The sequence below is a fragment of the Amblyomma maculatum genome, chromosome 2 (assembly GCF_055883805.1).
Source record: "Amblyomma maculatum isolate TAMU_Amacu chromosome 2, ASM5588380v1, whole genome shotgun sequence".
NCBI classification, from domain to species: domain Eukaryota; kingdom Metazoa; phylum Arthropoda; class Arachnida; order Ixodida; family Ixodidae; genus Amblyomma; species Amblyomma maculatum.
This window is the reverse complement of record NC_139345.1, coordinates 38304033-38325308: the sequence shown is the minus strand read 5'-3', so window position 1 is coordinate 38325308 and position 21276 is coordinate 38304033. Positions and strand designations below refer to the sequence as shown.

At 43.1% G+C, this 21276-nt stretch overlaps 1 protein-coding gene across 11 annotated transcripts in view; it reads right to left on the bottom strand.

The window, feature by feature from the left end:
* The window catches only part of LOC146198406 (histone deacetylase 4-like), a 334009-nt gene that overhangs the window by 30830 nt on the left and 281903 nt on the right, over positions 1-21276 (bottom strand). For 6 of the 11 annotated variants that reach the window (XM_084593895.1, XM_084593893.1, XM_084593891.1 and 3 more), the window contains 5 exons: positions 11488-11550; positions 9318-9562; positions 5771-5972; positions 2344-2458; positions 133-251 (listed from right to left, as the gene is read on the bottom strand). In XM_084593895.1, the coding sequence (XP_084450021.1) occupies positions 133-251; positions 2344-2458; positions 5771-5972; positions 9318-9562; positions 11488-11550 (744 nt within the window). The remainder of the gene's footprint in view (positions 1-132; positions 252-2343; positions 2459-5770; positions 5973-9317; positions 9563-11487; positions 11551-21276) is intronic. The other 5 variants (XM_084593900.1, XM_084593898.1, XM_084593897.1 and 2 more) reach the window with 2 other exon arrangements.

Sequence of the window (21276 nt, the reverse complement as noted above, 5' to 3'; positions counted from 1 at the left end):
GTCGACCACAAGTTGTTAGGCAGAAGTAAGGTACGCAAGCAATGAAGAAAATCATGTCACAATAACTGATGCTGTTAAGAATGCCACAACACATATGCACCATGCACGAAAGCAGAAGCATGTGCAACTTACCCGTTTTCCGGAGTGGAAAATCGTCATCGTACTTCCCCAGAAGCAGATGTCTGCACTGAGGCGAAACAGCGCTTGTTGAAGGAGGCGAAGCTTGGTCCAGCGATGAACGCTGCCTGGACCTGCACTCGAGAACAGAAACAGAACTGCTGCATGTTATGCCTGCTACAGAGAACACAGAATGTGACACTGCTCGGTTTAAGTATAGTGAAGAACAATTCCTGGACTGAACATGGTGCAATGCTGTTTGGCTGTATGCATGACAACTGCATCACGCAAGTACCAGTGCTAAATGCAATGTTTAACAGAACAAAAATATGGTTTCTTAATGAGATAAGGATGAAAATAAGCCAACAGCACATGAGGAAGTTCTGAAATTCTCTTGAGTAAATCCCCCTTCTCATTTCTGTTTGATTTCCTATGAGACTGTTCTATCGGGGAGTGGGGTCGGCAATTACCTACATACCGACTACTTGCTCAGTTAGCAAGCTCAATTAAATTTTTTTATTCTTTCATTACACCTTTGCAATAGCTCTTCTAGTTTTTCTTTGCATGTAACATTGCAGTGACATAAGCAAACAAAATCCTTTTAGTACTTTATAAGGTGCCTTACCTTATAAGATGCCTATCTACATCACCATATTTTAAGTTTAAAGTAATTGCCAAGGCCTAAGCTACCTGATGACCAATAAGATGTGGATGCCTAGGACCTGCAGGTTATATGCAGCAAGTTTATCTCAAGCTCCACAAGGTGACAATTTACAGCTAACAAGTGATCACTCAGAGGGCGGAAAAATCTGATAGCACAACTCTTTCTGTATCGTAACAATGCTTCTTCAGATCCAGGTAAATAGTTAGACAAAGCGAAAGCAAAGCCATTTTATGTTGAAAAAGCTAAAAGTAGCTGTTTATATTTGAAAACTCCTTTTTAAATACAAGGCAATGGCAAACGGACAGTGTTGTTAGACTATTATGTCCACATGATACTGTAAACAATAGATGATGCTGTGATGTCGAGATAAAGCCATTTTATTTCAAGCTGCATTCTTGGCCCACCTTTATCAATAGCCTTCTATATATAGAGAGAATGTACATGCTTTTCTCTCTTATTCCATAAGCAGGCATGTTATCACTAACTTTTGTGCGGTGTTTAAGCATGGATGCTATCTCTTTATTAGCTAGACAAATGCAGAGACAAACATCGTCAAACGGCACTTTGTGAAAAAACACAGAAGAGCAGTAAAGAAAAAACTGAAGATGGAGGGCATGGACCAAAACAAAAAAGAAAGAAGAAAGAAGGCCCTAAGCCAGGAAGAAAAATGCATCTTTTGCGGAGGAGTGGCCGACGTGGATCACATCATCAGAAAATGTGAAGAAGCTCCTGGAAAAAGCAAGTATGAAGATGATAGAGTACGGAATGAAGCATTAAGAAGCCCGATCATAGGATGCAAAAGGAACTGACCCAACTGGCAGCTGCAGCTTCATTTGAATTTAAGTATTAGTCTAGTAGTAAATAAACCCCGTACTCTCTCCCAGAGGCCTGCATGCTGTGACGGAGAGGGTAGGTAGGGGGGGGGGGGGGGGGGTTAAAACAATAAAGTTATGCTGAACTGAAGCAGCGGGTGAGCTGCATTTATTATAGAATATACCGTAAAGCCTGAATCAAATGTAATTACTGCTCATGCATGTGCATGGACGGAACACAACTTGTTCCACTGCTTTACGCTAGCTGATACAAGCAAGAAGCATGATTCATGTTTCAATGTAAAAAATCCTGAAATGCGTGTATTTAGCAACCAGTTACAAATAAATATCACACTGCTTGCTTCATGAATAATAATTAAGGGTGTTCATATTTTAATCAGACCTAGAATTGCCAAAATTGTCATAGAAGAGCAAAGAACTCACCTAAGGTTTGTAAAGTATTAAATAAAAATGCATACACTGAAAAGGTGCACCTTCAAGCTGAATAGCCACTACCAAACATTGCCCCTGGCACAAGTGAAGTGGCGAATATCGTTTGCATCCAATGCTTTGGTTGCGCTCACAATCCACAACTGTATGTGAAACCCTGCAGGTTCTGCAGCCTGCTCAGCAAAATGTTTTTCAGCAGCCATAAAAATACTGGCTACTGTTGTGGCAGCCCAATTAGCTTCAGTTCAAGCTTACTACATCCACAATGCTGAGGGTGTTGAAAGGAAACTCGCAGCTCACCAATTTCTGAAGTTAGGAGGGGATGTATTGGCATTGTTGGCTGCTGCTTCCCGTTGTTTCTTGTTCAGAACGAATTCTTGTAGCCTTTGCTTCACCTCAGACGATGCTACAGCACCTGCGTGGAAGGAATTTAAAATTGAATGCTGGTACTTTAGACTGTACAGTCTAAAAGCGTGAATAAAATAGGGACTTTAGGCATGAGCAGTTACACACAGATTTATTCATTTCACATTCAGTGCTGTATGCTGTATAGTTATGCATCCATTTTTCAACTACATGCTCACTCTTTGAGCATAGAATGCAAAGTAATATGAATACATGGAAAGGTAATGTAACACTAGAACATAACAGGGTGAGTGATCGGGCCAGTGGGTGGAACACTAGAACAGGTTGACTTGTACCACAACAAAGCCAGCAAGAAGAAGCGGGAGGGAACCTTAGCTCTTCGCTGGTGTTAGAGTTAGGACACATTCACTAATTTTGTTTTCGTACATCAGCGAAATTGCCTAGCACGCATACCTGCCCTAAAAAGTCATAGTGTCAGCTCCGTGCAACCATCCCATCATGCACTCACACCACGCATATTCATCTAAGCATACTAAAAAAGAAAGCACATGTAACTATTTTTGCACCATTCTATTCCACGGACCACCAGAGCTTCCACCATAGAGTTTCGCAGACCGGTCTGCATGCCAGCACTAAATCAAGGTGCACAGACAGCTGCTTGGCTCGTTTTGCAGGAACCATCAGAGAGGTGAGCAAAGTTACGCAATCTGCTACCTACCTCTACGCCTGCCCTCCATCAGTGCCTGGCATGTCTTCTCACACGACGAGAGGGGATTACGTTCACGAGAAAACACGAGAAGCTGATTTCATTCATTCAAAATAGAAACCTGGCTCAGACACACGATGCGACGTGTCATGGGCATGGCACCAACTGTGTGTGGGCAGCAAGCATGCGACTTGCCTGCTGCACCACTGATAAAAACGGCACACTGGCACGGGGCACGAACCAATCCTGCAGTCAGCACGTGTTTCCCAGAACAAGTGCTGACAATAACAGAGGCTTCCTACTTTCTCTTTGTGCTCCAGCTCGAAACAAGGAGGCCACACCATGGTAATCATCTGTTCCGCTGTCCAAACAAACACTTCCAATGATTCGCCCCACCAAAAAGAGATAAAAGACTCTGTCCACAGGAAAGCAGGGGCTATAGGCAGCAAGATATGTAGCTACTGTAGGTTAAAGACCAATATTTGCAACAGTTTCCTAATCCTAAGCACTTTGTACTTTGGGCAAAAGGCAGGGTAAAGCAGTTATACTAGAGGACTGTACTGAGTTTAAGAACTTAGCATATAAAGTCAGCAATAATGAGGTGCAGTAGGAAAGTGACAACACAAACAGAGGTACACAGGACAAATGTAGCATGCAAGTTCCATCAAAAATGTGCAACCAACTAGTTCCCATTGCTGCCTTGCTTGCATGAATATTGTGTCCTTTATGCCCTCTGTACTAAGAGCCAAAAAGTCAAGAAGTCACTGCATGCTCTGAGCAGCTACTAGCCCAAAGTAAACATTTAGACAGCTAAAACCAACAGAGCCAATTTAGATTATACAAACATTGGAACCAAAACTATTCCAACTAACAGAAGCAATTAGGAAAAATTAGTAACTTTCTGAATTTTGTTGTCAGTAACAAAACTGCCACTATTTTGCTATCTACTCTGAATTTATACAACATGCATGACCAACACAGCACCTTGAATTGTTTCAGGCCAAAATAAGAACATTTCATTAGTATGTTTTAATCCACATATCAGCATTTCTCTAGAGAGTAAATCGAACAACAAAAGCCAAACAAAAAAAATTTCACAAGTTTGTACACTATACTTTTTGTGTAAAAGTGCCTTGGATAGACACTGTTATTCAGCTCAATCCTTTCTTTTCTTTTTTTACACATCCTTCTATCACGATTTCTCATATTTTTTTACTTTTTGCCCTGCACTGCTTGTAACATGTATAACTTCTCTAATACTGCTAGCAGAATGAGCTCACCACTGCAAAAGCCAGCTGCCGACAAGCTAACCTAGCAAAGGACAGCTTAATGTTGATACAACACAGCCTTGCTTGCCACCAAATATTCCAGGGTTCCTTAAGCAAACACCTCTTGTTGCACTGTAAATGTAGCTACTTTTATAATATACTATAAATGCATTTAACGGTTCCAAAATTTCTTGTGGCGCACTCAGAGGAAGAAAGCTAAAAAATCTGGCTTAAGGTATGCGACATCACAGAGAGAGAGAGAGAGAGATATATTTTAATGGCAACAGGAGATGTCTGCCTGGTGGTAAGCCTAGCATGCTACTCCTGATGAGGGTTGAGGGATGAGGGTGACAGATTGTGGGAGGGGAAGGGGAAATAAATGAGAAAAAAAAGAGAATCGGTGTCGCACACTTTCACACGCACATAAGCACACACAGATGAGTTTTAAAGGGTATTGATCAACCCTGTGTCCTTAAGAAAAGTTAACTTTCATACGCACATAATCACACACAGATGAGTTTTAAAGGGTATTAATCAACCCTGTGTCCTTCAGAAAAGTTAGTAAGGCCTTGGTAGCTCACGGAGAGACGACGTGCATCACGGAGAGACGACGTGCATCACAAAATGAAAACACGAAGGGAAAAAAGAGACAGCCCATCAACAAAAGAATAGCAGTAAAAACAAATTAAAAAGACGAAAAAAAAGAGAGAGAAAAAAGGAGAAAAATGAAGCGAACTGCTTACTAACCAGTAGGTTCATTTATCTTTTTTTTCTTTTTTGCTGATGCTGCTATCTCAGCAAAAAAATTGCAGAAGCATGGAAAACACATGAAGCTATCAGAAGAATGAATCTGAAGTGTAAGTCGCAACAAAACCAGGTACCAAAGAGTGAAGTATACACCACAGTTCACAACAAGCTTAACTGAAACCAAGATGAGAAAATGTAAAAAAAAAAGGAAAGACAAGCACTGCTTATACACAACTGTGTCTACCGTTTTATGTCTCCGTCTTTTTTTCTGCTGCGACCTAACTGTGAATCAATGTCAACTCGCATTCAGACCATTACAACATATACCCGCCAGCTTCAAAATAGCAGAAGACCAATCTTTATAAGAGTTGCAGCTAACCTGGATACGCAGAACCAAAATAAAAACAAAAAATGCCAATCCAAACCGGAGTAGCCACAAGTAGTATATCTTAGAATGAAGACGCTGGCTGTTATAGTACTGATTTCCAAGGCAAGCAAATGCATAAGCAGCATGAAGCTTTGTTATCTGTAAGCATAAGGAGATGGCACAGAATATAAAAAAGCTAAATTATGCTTGAAACACAGTTTTGGGGAACAAGCAAGGAAAGGGAGAACAGAATAAGAGAACAATAAGGCTCACTTTGTTCATGCTTGTCCTTCTTGCGAAGCTGGTCTAGTTGGCGGTCCTTTTCAATGCGCTCGCGCTCCAGCTTGTGTTCTTCTTGGATCTGGCGCTGATGTTCAAGGTATTCTTTGATGCGTTCCTGCAGCTGCTTCTCATGCTCCTGTGCCAGCTGCTGCTGTTGCCGCTGGTAGTGCTGAAGCAGTAACTGCTGCTGCACCTGCAACGTGGCAAGAAATGCCATGAGTCCACGCTCTTGGCCCTCTTTCCGCTCCCCAGAGCAGCGGTGATAGCACCCGTGTAAGAGGCAACAGAATCACAGAGGTACACAAAAGCACCATGTGGAGCAGAACTCACTGAAGCTACACAGGAGCTAAGTGAGATGCCATATCATATATAGTAGAGGGCTGCAATGAGATTCATACATTCTTTTTTTTTTTTTTAACATGCACTGATATATCAACAGCACAAGGATGTTATCACATCGCCTTTTAAAAGGCGCTCTTTTCAATTGGAATTTGATCTTGTGATTGTGAGCTTGGGAGCCAGATATCGCAACCACTGATTAATTACAGCACATAGGTACACACACGAAGTTACAGTTTTTGCAGAAACTTATTGCAAGCTATGCCACAAGTAACTACCAACTGAGGAAACCTACACGCGTCAGGGGTTCCTTCTGCTTCATTCCCCAACTTATATTAGGCCTCAAACTGTTCTGGACGATGTTCCTTGCAATTTTTCCCTCCTCTAACTCTAGTTACAGTACTTTCATTGCTATAGTAAGCAAATGGGCAATATGGCACGAGTTTACATTGCAGCAGGACTATAATTGAGATGAGACTATCCTATATGCAAGAGAAGCCAGCATTAGCCCCAGATGCAAAACCCAGGCGCGCAACTTATGGTCATGCCTTTTGCTGCAGGCAACAAGTCTATACAGATGTCATGGTCGATGCCGATATGGTCTCCCATTTTTCTTCAAATCTGACCAGACAAGGTACTTCAATTAGTGTGGCTCTGCAAGAGCTGGCAAAAGTGAAGGACAACTCACCCTCCTTGCTACTTGCAGTATATAATCTTGTCCACACCCACCAAAGTGCAAATTTCCAACTAAATTACTCATGCATATTTAGCAGCCTTACCAGGCAGCTTATTTCCATTAAAAGAACAAGTCTCTTGAAATGACAACACAGTACTCTCAATGCTCCCACGTGGGAGACCTAGGTCTGGTCTCTCTAAATCCTGCCATACATCAAATAAAGTTATTCCTCCTCCTGCATTTGGCCCACTTTAAAATTATGCCATAATTTTATTGTGCTGATCCCCTCAAGCAAGTAAAATTTGGAACGAAATTGCATATTTATGTACTCTAATCACCAAAATGCATACATCCTTAAATATTATCCTACATTATGCAGCTGATATGAAGAACAGTAGCAGTGAGACAAAACTTTGGCAAGAGCCACTTTTAAAGGTAAGCTCCGCCTGTAAGCGTTATGAGGATACTCGTCCCCATAAATACATTCTGCTGCTCCCCTAGCCACCCATCCCTTTATCTGTGCCCCTACTATATCTCACACATACTCATTAACATCCAATTGCAAGCTACTACATTCTATGTAAATCTCTACTTTAACCAAGTGGTATGAGCATGCCTGTGTGGCCTATGGGTAGAGTGCCCGACTTGGGATCCAAGGTTCCTGGACGGTTTGATTCCCATCACCCCCCTCATTTGCCCCTACCTCAAAGAAACTGCTCGAGTTTGCAGCAGTCCTGCCAACTCAGCTGTGTCATACGGTCTTATGATGACACACTCCATAGACAGACAAGTGCCCAGCCATATTACCAGCCATCTGCCCCATGCCAAAATGATGCTTGTGATTTTCCACTCAAAATGCTGACAACAATGATGCCTGAGTTTCCGAGAATAGGAACTTAAAATCACCCCCTCCTTTGCCCCTACCTCAAAGAAATTGCTCAAGTTTGCAGCACTCCTGCCAACTCAGCTGTGTCATACGGTCTTATGATGACACACTCCATAGACAGACAAGTGCCCAGCAATATTACCAGCCATCTGCCCCATGCCAAAATGATGCTTGTGATTTTCCACTCAAAATGCTGACAACAATGATGCCTGAGTTTCCGAGAATAGGAACTTAAAATCACCCCCCTCCTTTGCCCCTACCTCAAAGAAATTGCTCGAGTTTGCAGCAGTCCTGCCAACTCAGCTGTGTCATACGGTCTTATGATGACACACTCCATAGACAGACAAGTGCCCAGCCATATTACCAGCCATCTGCCCCATGCCAAAATGATGCTTGTGATTTTCCACTCAAAATGCCGACAACAATGATGCCCGAGTTTCTGAGAATGGGGACTTAAAATCGCCCCCCTCCTTTGCCCCTACCTCAAAGAAATTGCTCGAGTTTGCAGCAGTCCTGCCAACTCAGCTATGTCATACGGTCTTATGATGACACACTCCATAGACAGACAAGTGCCCAGCCATATTACCAGCCATCTGCCCCATGCCAAAATGATGCTTGTGATTTTCCACTCAAAATGCCAACAACAATCATGCCCGAGTTTCCGAGAATAGGAACTTTTGATGCAAGAGCATTAAAGCAATTTAATAGTGAAGATTGTAGCAACCTGTCAATGGATTGCATAACTTAATTCTGATCAAACATGCTATATGCATTTCTAGCGGCAGCTAATACTGCAGCATCAAGCACAGTTTCATCCTTCTGCCCCCAACTAATAAAATAAAAACACCTTTACAGTAAAACATCTCCACCTTTAAGCTTCATCTTGACAGTCCTGCATGTCTCACTACTGTGCAGTGTGATGCAGCATATTAAGACTGTTTTTAATACCAGACTATTTGCTATTTCTTTTTGTACTCTCCACAGCGGCTTCACCGAGAAAAATAAATAAGGTTAACTTTGCCTGTTTCCTCTTTCACACTATAAATAATTATAGGCTCGTGGCAGCAATATGTTGTTGCTGTTGATACAAACCACTTAGAATGCAAAACATGGCACAGTTGGTGACCAGTGCTCGAAAGCCAGGAATGCTTGGAAGTAGAGAAGCCCCAGCTGTCAGATTAGCAGAAATAAAAACAACTTCAAACTCTTCTCTTCAGTGCCTGCTGCTGTGCTCCAACAAGCCTCAAGTGGAAAGCTCCCTCGCTTCACCCAGTTAAGAAAAGTGCTTTGCTAAAGTCCTGAAGTCATAATACCTGCAACAAGCACCAAGTGAGCACCCTGAAAGCTTTCAGTGATAAGAAGGATAATTGCCTAGTGCTCTTTAGGCACTTGATGCACAAATACTATGGTGAGACTGAAAAAAAGATAGTAAAGGTACCAATCCATTTGCCAAGACTCTTCAGTAAAAAGTAGGTCAGTGAACTTCTTTACTACTTCAGTTTCACAATGAAATATAACATTGTACTTCAGTTTCACAATGAAATATAACATTGTCACCCCCTGATGACACAGTTTTGGCAGTTGCTGTTTAAGTTCCATAACGAGTGTCCTAGGAACTTTTCGAAAATGCTATGTACCCAGGCAAGCTGAGCACAGGCCTCCCTTGCATGTCTCATATGTAGTACCTGCTGCTCCTGCTTCAGCTGCAGGAGTTGCTGCTGGAACTGCAGGTGCTCCTGCTGCTGCTGCAAGTCCCCAGCTGCACCTGGCTGCACAGTGGCAGTGGCTGCCAATGGGTGCTGTGGCTGCGGCTGATGCAATGGCTGGGAGCCACCTGGTAGCAAGGGGAGCCCACCCAGGAAGCCCATCACGCCATGTTGGTCTGCATTGCACACACGTACACACATACACACGCAGTTGCATGCGGAGCCATTGCAGGCAAGTGGGGAAGTCTACTAGAGGAGAAGAAAAAGTTCCCAACCCTTATTTTGCTGCAGACAGTGTAAGCCAATGCCATCTGCTGCTTTGTGAACGAAATGAATGGGTTTAGTCAGATGTGAGTGCCAGAGCCTTATCAGGACTTTCACTGTCATACAGTGGCGCCACCATGGTGGCGCCACTGTATGACAGCGAAAGCCCTATTAAATGCAGGCAAACATTATGGCCAGTGAGTGCTGTGCACGAAGCTGATCTAATATAACCATTGTAAACTATTTAGTACTACATCAAGCTCCTACCCCAAGCCTATTGGTACGACAACAATCCAGAAACAAATTTAGCATAACTTCAGTGAACGAGTGGTTGTCCAAATTTTATTTCACCATGACATTAGCTTTATTTTTGTCAAATTCACTTCTTAAAACCTACGGCATGCGACCTAAAATCGTTTCACACTTAAATATAGAGGCTATGTCTAGAGAAGCGTGCTTCCAACAAGATACTGCAGAGTGGAAGAAGAGACCAGAGAATGGCATGCAGAAAGATGCCAAGCACATGTGATGCATGAAATACACGATAAGCATACTGTAGATGCTTCATTTAAAGTATGTACTTGTATTTTAGTCACAAGCAGAGTGAAGCAGCAGACCATGTGGCATGCATAATAGTGATTCAAGGTCCTCCCTGTGCCCTGCAGTGCCTAATGACAAGCGCCGTTTAAACAATGCATGGCATAAGTATGGTGTACCTTTATTGTGAAAACTTTTTCAAATTTTCCCCCCTCAATCACTGGTTTGTTTGCAGTGAAACTGCGTGCAGAGCTTGAACATCATGGTAACTTTTGTCTAGTAGCAAGTCTGACTATGATGTTTACCCGTTTTTGTCATGAGTGATGCAAACGCATTATAGTCTGCACCGAGAACGAGCAACCAAATGTCACCAATGCCAGGCTGCCTACAAAGAGCAGCTGTGCGAGCCATATGCTGTGTGAAAATAAAAGCAGCTGGCTGAAAAAGGCCTATAGACGAGCACTATGTGGCTTGTGAGTCCCCTGCAGATGGCAGACAGGGCACCCACCGCCATTTGATGGCCACCCAGCGTTCATAGTTAGGTTCCTTGATCTCAGTGCACACGATGCGTGTTTGCACGATGCACGGCCACTGTCAAACTTACAACAAAGCAAAAGTTACCACAATGTGCAAACTCCTTGCAAAGTTTCACTGAAAATGAGCCAGAGAATGAGGCAGAGGAAATGTATTAAATCTTCGCAAATACTGTATAAGACAATGAAAGCCTTCAAAAGCTACACGAATTTCTGCCATATCTTATGCAGCAATAAATGTAAAGTAACAGATATGAGCTCAGCCTCTGTTAGGATAAAGTTAGCTAAACTTGCATTTGATTCACATATCAGAGCTCGAAACATCACACTTTTTGTGCACAAGAATGAAGAAGGAAAACAGTTCACATGTTCAGTGCAATAAGGGTCACCAATTCATCATGTCACTTGTCTTTGCTGTGCGGCCAGGAATACGGGGTCACACAATGAAATGGGACAGATTTTATTTTCAGGTCCTCCTTCTTAGACCTTACAGTAAAATCTCTGCCATGGATTCATTGTGTGACCCAGCAGCTGCACAGCAAAAATAAGTGATGTGACCCACCAGGGATCCATGCAGTGAATATGTTAATGGGTTCCTTCCTACACTAACAATGTCATACTGCCAGACCCAATGGCAATTAAATGTTGTTGCACTGCATAATGCATAATATATAACAGGTCACATGCATTGAAAAGGAAGCGAAAAAGGCTTTGCCAGCTGAACAAAAAAAAAATGCTAACAGCCATTATTTTCAACTTCTACCTACCTTTTCTCTGAAGGTTGCTGTACGGAGGAGTTATTTCCATAGTATGGTGGGACCCCAGGTTTTCTGTGAGAAAAGTAAGAAAAAGGAAAAATGAATATATTAAATGCAGGCAATATTTATTTTTTCCCATTTAAATGCACGCTTTTATGTGTGATTTTTCTTCGCACCCCTCCGTTTTTCTAAAAGCGCCCCTTTGAGTCACAAATTTTTACACGCAACGAGAAATTTTGTTTATTAGCAGTGGATGATGGGCGTGTACACACAAAGGGACACATCGTCCATGACTGGTTAGCAGTTGAAAAGACCACAACTTCCACACAGAAGAGCATTCAGAGAACATGACAAAGCCTGGTAAAGCACCAATGCCAGGGCGTAAGCACGGAAAGCATAGAGCAGCGTGCTTCCAATCATAATGGTTTCACAATGACTTGTTGCCTCATATGCTTAGAAACTTAGACGAAGTGCTCTTCAAAGATGAAAGCACAACTTCTAAGGTCAGTCGGATCATTCGACTTTCAGTGTATAAAGAGAGGATTGCATACATTCCCAACCAAATTAATTTGTACGTGAAATGAAAAAATAACTGTGCTTATGTTATTTTATTCAGCACCAGATGGAACAAAATGGAAATTAACAAAGTAATCTTGGTGCAAAATTAAAAAGTCTGTCATGATCACCGCATTACGTGCAGCATGCTTGAAAGGCTTGAAAAACATTTCTGAGAAATGTAAAATTAGCGCAGGTGCAGGAGGCTAAGCGAATTTTGCAAGTTTGAAAACTTGTCCTTAAGGTATGTCACCACCTTCGAGAAAAAACTACACAATTTTAGTCCAAAAGTTAAAATTCTATTTTTTTAATAATAAAGGCAGGGTAGTTGGAACCTTTAACATAATAAAATTATTAGAACTGTAAAACAAAAATTTTATGCAAATACAATTAGTCAAAATATGGATGTTGCACAAACAGTGATAACTATGAAATAGCAGGTGCGATTCAGAAGCGACTTGACAGGCACATAATGAAGACAATACCCTGTGCACCTAACCACAATAATTGTCGTATCTCTAAGCTAAGGTGTGCTATCATAAAAGAGCTGAAAAAGTTTACATTCTGCAATTTGTTTTCAGAATAGGCCAAAGTATTAAAACTTACCATCCGTTTTAAGTAATTCTGCTTGAGTGCACAGCGTATTTTAGAAAGAAACAGCACACAAAATTTCATGCAAAAATATTTAATAGAAGAGAAGTTATCGCTGCTCGCGTGATTAAATGATGCAAAAAATTGAGTTTTGAGAAAAATGGGTCTAAAGTTTTGAAACAAATGTTCAGGTAATAAAAAAAAAACAACAACATTCAGTTAGTCTAAAATCCACCAAGCTCGTAGCTTGGGCCCTCCTTGGAAGCAGCACGATCTCCTTTTGAGCGAGATGAAGTGCGCATTTTTCTTCTCGCCTGTTTTGCATCTCCAGCTGACTTCCGTGCTGCCTGCACGCTTCGTGTGCTCTTTTTGTACTGAACTTTGCCATATTGCAATTATTATTCTAGCTTTCTACTTGCTAGGCTAGAGCTGTAAGATTACAAGGTCGAAATATGCTATGAACGAGGCCACACAACCCAGACAACGCTGAAAGCAAACGCGCGCATTGTAATTTGACAACAGAACAGTAATAAAGCCGGTCGTGCAATGACAGAGCGCCCTTGTTACGACCAAGCATCCGCATTTGCGCGCTCTATTGTTCGCCTGTGGGCATGGAAAAGTTTTGTGAATATGTGGTGATGGTCCATTGGCTCTAAGTGAGCCTGTTTCCAGGAATCCTGTTTTGTAAGCATGTTTTGCTTTGTGGACAACCTGCAAATGCCAAATTGGCCCTGTCAAGAGAACGTCTGGAAAAACACAAAGAAACGTCCCCCTGCGGGAAATAGCAGGAAGTGCTTTCTTTTGTTCACCCTTCCAGTCGAGAAGTGCTATCCTCCAGTGATGAATGCCTCCTATCCAAAGGAGACGACAGAGTGACATGTCCGCTGACGTGCAGGACAAGAGAAGAGCATGACTCATACGGCCATTAAGTGATTTCCCGGGAATGCAGGAAAGATTTGCAATTGTCGAAAAGGGACCATGTTGGGAGCCCTATGCGGCGCCACGTGCACTCGGGTTTCTGAGAAGTAAAACCCCCAGAACCAGCCTGTGGTTTCTTTGCTGAAGAATAGAAATGTACCTCCTCTCCTCGCCGTTCCCAAGCTTTCCCGCCAACAAGTGATCACGCCCAACGAATGAATGCCGGACCAGTCAGTGCTTCAGACCATCAGTGCAGTGATGTGTTCGATTGGATGCCGATACCTGAGGGGCGTGCCCTGGATTTGGTTGGTCAGCATCTTCAGAGAGGGGCTGGACATAGGGGGTTTTTAAGGACGCTGCAGAGCACGAAATGTCGCTCTGGGCCCTGGGTAAACGGCTCATCCAGTCGCTTCTCGCTATGAACTCTTAACGCTTGCCATTTTGCTGATGTACCCTTCTTTTTCGTGTAAATAATCTTGTAAATAAGTTTCTCAAAGTGCCATTAAACCTGCTTGTACATATTTCACCAACTTCGAAGATTCAATCCTACTTCAACCCCGAGTCTCTGCACGCTACCAAGTGAAGGCCGGGTCGACATAGCCCCAGCGTCACGACAACTGGTGGCAGCGGTGGGATCTGAATCTACAAGCCCCAACACTGGTGACCAGCGTTGGGATCTGCATCTACAAGCTACAACATCTGGTGATTCGAGGTGGATCAGAATCTACAAGCCACAACATCTGGTGATCGGAGGTGGCATCTCAAGCAACAAGCAGGAGCAACAATCGGCCAACAAGAGAGCAGCTCGGAACATCGATCGCATGTGTGGGTGAGTGCTTGGCTTTTCTTCTGATGTGGACCAGGTTCTAGAACAGGGTTAGATTTTAGAACTGGTAAAAAGTGTTGAAACGCCTTTAGGTTTGGTAGTTTGCACTGTTGTTTTGGAAGTAGCCGACACTCGGAGCGATCATGGACCTACAAAAGCTGCAGAAACCGGAACTGTTGCAATTGTGTGAGGAATTGGGAATTAATACAAGTGGTTTGGCACGAAAACCCTTGATTATAAAGGCAATCACTGATTTGGGAGCCGATGATGAGGAGCTCAGTGAAGCATGGAACCTCATCGGTCAAAAAAAGGAACAGCTCAGACAGCAGAATGAGAGGGAAAAAGAGGAAAGGGAGCGCGAACGTCAGAGGGAAAAAGAGGAAAGGGAGCGTGAACTTGAGAGGGAAAAAGAGGAAAGGGAGCACGAACGTGAAAAGCTTGAGAGAGAAGCAAAAAAGCGGGAGCTAGAAATTGAGCTCCGGAAATTAGAAGTAGAGTTGAGCAAGAGGTCGGGCAATTGTCCCCAGCTAGCGGTACCTCTTCTCAACAAGGAGGCAGATTTCAAGATGTCAAAGTACATGCAGCCATATGTGATATCAGGGGATATCGGTCTGTATCTGGGTAACTTTGAGCGAACTTGCGAAGAACTGTCCTTCCAGCGAGACACGTGGTCTCAGAGATTATTGACGGTTCTGCCCTGCGAGGCAGCGGAGGTTGTCGCGCGGCTAAACAAGGAGGACGCGGACAACTACGAGAAGGTCAAAGCTTGCCTTCTGATTTTCGGAGACAGAGATGTGCAGGCCTTAACACGTTCAAAGGCGCGAGAACTAGCTACACTGCTCATTTCAGAAAAATCAACAGCGGAGGAAACGGCAGTTAAAACAGTGGTAAATGCGGAAAATAGCGGGCCAGAAAACTTTGAGAGCGAGGCATCTCAGATAAGTCAACATGAAAGTGAGCTTGATAAGACACGGAATGAGGACGTTCTTGAAAGTAACCTCTTGCCGCCAGTGTCTAGTAATCTCACGAGACTTTTAAGTGGAACCCGAGAGGACTTAGCTATGGAGCAAGCCAATGATCCCAAGAATAAGCTCGAAGTACAGTGGGAAGGACCTGCTAAAGTCGTTGCAGAGCTTTCTGACACTAACTACGCAGTGAAAATCCCCGATAGGCGTAAAGCAGTGCGCATTTATCATTGCAATCTTATGAAGCCTTATGTGCAGAGGGAAGCCGTGGTAAATCTAACGTTAAACCTTCCCGAGGAGATGGGGGACAACTTGATTTGCCTCAGCGGAAAAGGAAGCAACGCTCAGGAGCTTCTCAAAAAGACGGAGCAGAGAGGAGAACTAAAGAAATCCCAGCTGTCCGATCTGGGCGAGATAATAACAGAGTTTGAGGCCTGCTTCGTGGACAGGCCAGGCAGAACTGATTTGACTGAGCACGATATTGAGCTGACTTCAGACGTGCCAGTGCGATCAAGGTGCTACCGATTTTCTCCAAGGCAAAGAGAAATTCTGGATAGGGAAGTAACTCGCATGCTGGAATTAGGAGTAATAAAACCCTCGGAAAGCGATTATGCTTCGCCTATGATCTTAGTAGAAGCTCCAGGTAAAGACCCTAGGCCTGTGGTAGACTACCGAAAGCTAAATTCTCTCACCAGGGATCAAGTGTATCCTATTCCGAATATTGAGGAGAGAGTAGAACAGGTCAGTAGAGCGGCATATGTGACTACGCTGGACCTTACTCGAGGATACTGGCAAGTACCGCTCACTGAACGCGCCAGCAGATACGCGGCTTTCGTCACTCCGACGGGCAGCTACCAGCCAACAATGATGAGTTTCGGGCTCAAAAATGCTCCATTTTGTTTTTCCCGACTCATGGATAGGGTTTTAAATGGGTGTGAAACATTCGCGGTGCCTTATTTAGATGACATTGCGGTTTTTTCCGACTCATGGGCGGACCATATGGTACATCTAAGAGCTGTACTGAGCCTTTTGCGTCAAGCTGGACTAACCGTAAAGGCCGAGAAATGTTGCCTGGCAAGGGCGACCGTGGACTACTTGGGTCACAATGTAGGTCAAGGTTTCAGGAAACCCAGCGAGATTAAGATTTCTGCGGTAGCAGACTACCCGCGGCCGAGCACGAAGACGGAAATTCGAGCATTCCTAGGTCTGACGGGATACTACAATCACTACATCCCTAACTATTCATCTTTGGCTAGCCCTCTGACCGACGCTCTCCGCAAGACAGAACCGACAAATGTAGTCTGGGACGAACAAAAGGAAGCCTCCTTCGTAAACCTGAAGGCTGTGCTGATTAGCCGTCCGGTATTGCGAGCTCCAGACTATGGCCGAGAATTCACGGTCCAGTGTGATGCCAGTGATCGAGGGTTAGGTGCTGTTCTCTGCCAGAGAGATGACGACGGTAATGAGCACCCCGTGCTCTACTTGAGCAGAAAACTGAGTTCTAGAGAGAGGGCTTATTGCGCGTCAGAGAAAGAATGCGCTTGCATTGTATGGGCCATTCAAAAATTGCAGTGCTATCTTGGAGGGGCCAAATTCACCGTAGAGACGGACCATTGTCCCCTGGCTTGGCTGCAAACTGCGACATCGAAGAACAGTCGCCTTCTTAGGTGGAGCTTGATTTTACAGCAGTACAATTTTGAAATAAGATACAAAAAGGGGAAGTTAAATGGGAATGCGGACGCGCTTAGCCGCTCTTTCTAAGCGGTCCGAGATGTTCCTCACCATGTATCCAAATTGATAATCAGGTTTTTTTTTTTTCGTGCGCTTGTATATGTGTGACTATGTAAAGCAGCACGTTTGGTTTTCTAGGAATACGTGGGTCCTGAACGTCTTGAGAGTGGGCTTTTCTCGAACAACAATGGCAGTTTTCTTTTGACCTGGTCTCTTCAGACGGGAGCCGAGTGCTTGCTTCGACATGTGGTTGAGTTTCAGACAGCTCGATTTGGCCTACAACAATCAAGACAACGCGACATGCAACAGCGAGCTTCAAGCGTTCACGTGCAGGCCATTAAGTCGTCTCTTCATGCAGCAGCTGCGGCTGCTGCCCTCCGAGTCTCTTCTGGCGGGGGAGGAGGCTGTTACGACCAAGCATCCGCATTTGCGCGCTCTATTGTTCGCCTGTGGGCATGGAAAAGTTTTGTGAATATGTGGTGATGGTCCATTGGCTCTAAGTGAGCCTGTTTCCAGGAATCCTGTTTTGTAAGCATGTTTTGCTTTGTGGACAACCTGCAAATGCCAAATTGGCCCTGTCAAGAGAACGTCTGGAAAAACACAAAGAAACGTCCCCCTGCGGGAAATAGCAGGAAGTGCTTTCTTTTGTTCACCCTTCCAGTCGAGAAGTGCTATCCTCCAGTGATGAATGCCTCCTATCCAAAGGAGACGACAGAGTGACATGTCCGCTGACGTGCAGGACAAGAGAAGAGCATGACTCATACGGCCATTAAGTGATTTCCCGGGAATGCAGGAAAGATTTGCAATTGTCGAAAAGGGACCATGTTGGGAGCCCTATGCGGCGCCACGTGCACTCGGGTTTCTGAGAAGTAAAACCCCCAGAACCAGCCTGTGGTTTCTTTGCTGAAGAATAGAAATGTACCTCCTCTCCTCGCCGTTCCCAAGCTTTCCCGCCAACAAGTGATCACGCCCAACGAATGAATGCCGGACCAGTCAGTGCTTCAGACCATCAGTGCAGTGATGTGTTCGATTGGATGCCGATACCTGAGGGGCGTGCCCTGGATTTGGTTGGTCAGCATCTTCAGAGAGGGGCTGGACATAGGGGGTTTTTAAGGACGCTGCAGAGCACGAAATGTCGCTCTGGGCCCTGGGTAAACGGCTCATCCAGTCGCTTCTCGCTATGAACTCTTAACGCTTGCCATTTTGCTGATGTACCCTTCTTTTTCGTGTAAATAATCTTGTAAATAAGTTTCTCAAAGTGCCATTAAACCTGCTTGTACATATTTCACCAACTTCGAAGATTCAATCCTACTTCAACCCCGAGTCTCTGCACGCTACCAAGTGAAGGCCGGGTCGACATAGCCCCAGCGTCACGACACCCTGCAGCCCTCTAGTGGAAAGTTTTACTAAATCGAAAATATTAGGTAGCACAAAATGTTTCCAAAAGCATTTATAACGCAGTAGCCAAATTATAATTACTTAATAGGTATATGAAGCACTATCTATGATGAGAGAGCATATGCTGAGAAATCAGAAACTTTCAGTTTCGGTCTTGGATAAGTGCAGGAGGGGTTGCAAAGAATGCCTTAACTTTTGAACGGCTTATGATAATAACTCAATTCTTTCTGCTAAATATTCTTGAATATACAGCGAAACTGGAAATGCTAAATGCAATATATATATATATATATATATATATATATATATATATATATATATATATATATATATATATATATGAAGAAAAGAAGCCAACAGTCAGCGAGGCCAAGGAAAGCGTTGGGGATTGTATTTTATGTCTTTTTTTTTTTAATTTTTACTCGGATAATCACAGAAATTAGTAATGTAATCTATTTAGGGGAAAGATAATTAAACACAAAGTAGAAGAAAAAAACAACGTGCCGACGGTGGGGACCGAACCCACGACCTCCGAATATCGCGTCCGGGGTGCTCTTCCAACTGAGCTACATCGGCCGCTGTCCCCACTGCTACTTTCTTGGGTATTAATGTTTGTCTGCATACGAACCTTGAGAGTGTTCACCAGCGCCACCCTCAGCCATAGCGGCGGACGTGGAACGTCCTGTGTCACCGCCAGCGTCACGTAGAACGTGATCAAAAGCGAGGGCGAAAGCTGTGCTAGAACCCTCTTACGCTACCTATGGCTTCAAGACTGCCAGAACCGAGACCCCCGTAAGCTACAAGCAGATAAATGAAGGGGAAATGAGGGTGCTCGTTATAATACATGAAGAAAAGAAGCCAACAGTCGGCGAGGCCAAGGAAAGCGTTGGGGATTGTATTTTATGTCTTTTTGGCTTCTTTTCTTCATGTATTATAACGAGCACCCTCATTTCCCCTTCATTTATATATATATATATATATATATATATATATATATATATATATATATATATGAGTTTTAGAAGGTGGTGACGTAAGATACAAAGCATATCAAGGTGTCCATAGCACAGGCTCAACATGCTCAAAACCTAATGCAATCAAAAAAGTGTTCGCAGCATATGTGTCTTGTAGGTGTGAGCTAAATTCCCTTGCCTGCTGTCTCTTGAAGGTTCTTAAAAAAATAACGTCGCTTCTGAGTGGTAGTTGATCACATTAAAACATACACACACAAAAAAAATGTTAATGCCTCAATTGTGGCCACGCGCGCACCTCAGTTCACACTGGCTTGCCATAACAATCTTGCCTTCAGATCACGCTGCTATGGGCTTGCACTTTCTACAAAACATAATAAATGTGGCCACTTTTGAATAATTTTTCATCCGTTACTCTTTTTAAAATCCCCGAAATTATTGGCAGCGTTTTTAATGCAAATTTATTGTTTCCATGGTTGTGACATTATCCTTCATGCATGCTCACTGCACTTTTTTCTGAACCCTAGAAGATTCAATTATAAACGTTGTTGAAACCTTTATTACTTAAATTATAGGTGACAAATGCTCCACTGTTTTTGATCACTGAGATATTCCGGTTCGAGGCAAAAAAAGTTGTAGGAAAGGTGTTCTGCATTAGCAAAACATGAGCGTGTAAAATGCGCTATCCCGCGAAGCGGACTTGATACGGATAATAATAATAATAATAATAATAATAATAATAATAATAATAATAATAATAATAATAATAATAATAATAATAATAATAATAATAATAATAGATTTCTATTGCAACGATAAAAGATTGAGGCATAAAAATTCAACAGTCGTGTCTACTGACTGCTGATATTTTTCTAAAAGGTGATCATAATTCAGAATTCTGGTACACCTTCCGCGTGTGTGTACAGCGTTGTGCACGAATTAGTCTTCCTGATAAGTGTGCGTTTAATTACCGAGTTAATCCGTTAATCTGTTATACCTGGTGCACAAGTGTGCTTTTTAAGTCGTTTTCCACGTCTGTATTATGCCAGTGGTGTCGAACAGCACTTTTTTACCCCCTTTTTTTTTACATAATGCTTGTTGCTCGCAGTCTGGACTGCGGCGTAATTTCCCATCATACATTATGTGCAGGTGCGGACAAACATAAGGCTATATTGCCTTCGAACATTTTTCACACGTGTCCTATTAGAAATTTGCAGCCGTAGTATTTGCAAGCTAGCAGCCGACGTCAGTGCGTTTTTACTGTGACAATTAATATTTTGCTATGTCTGACACCTGCAAGACAGCGTGACTGCAATACCAAAAAAAGCTTGCTGCGTTTACTTTGCCCATGCCTGTACTCCTTTTTCTTTAGTTTTGTCTGTTCACACACGATTTCGACCCGTGTGTAAATAAGCTAAGCAATTGTTCGCAATATATGTCATGAGTGTTGAAGTCGAAGGTTAATTAGTAGTCCTATTCGACATATTACAGACACAAATAAAAATTTTAAATGATGGCCACTTCTCTTTCACTTGTTCTAAAGGTGATGTAAAATTTGTATGGGGCATGAAAGATGTGCAGAAGGTGCATCAAGGTGCAGAAATGCAGCAATTGCAATGTTAGATTACAATGCCCTCTTTAAAAAAAAATTCTCCTTAGACTTTTTGCAGTGACGCAGACATTAATTAGGAAGGCCGAAAACTCCGGGGGTTTTTTGACATTCGAATATTCTAATAAAAATTTTACTGTAGATTCTCCTCTCCGTCCTGATGCATTCTACAAAATTTGGGCGCCGTACGATAATCTGTTCGCGCGCAACACGACTTTAAGATATGCTGTTTTC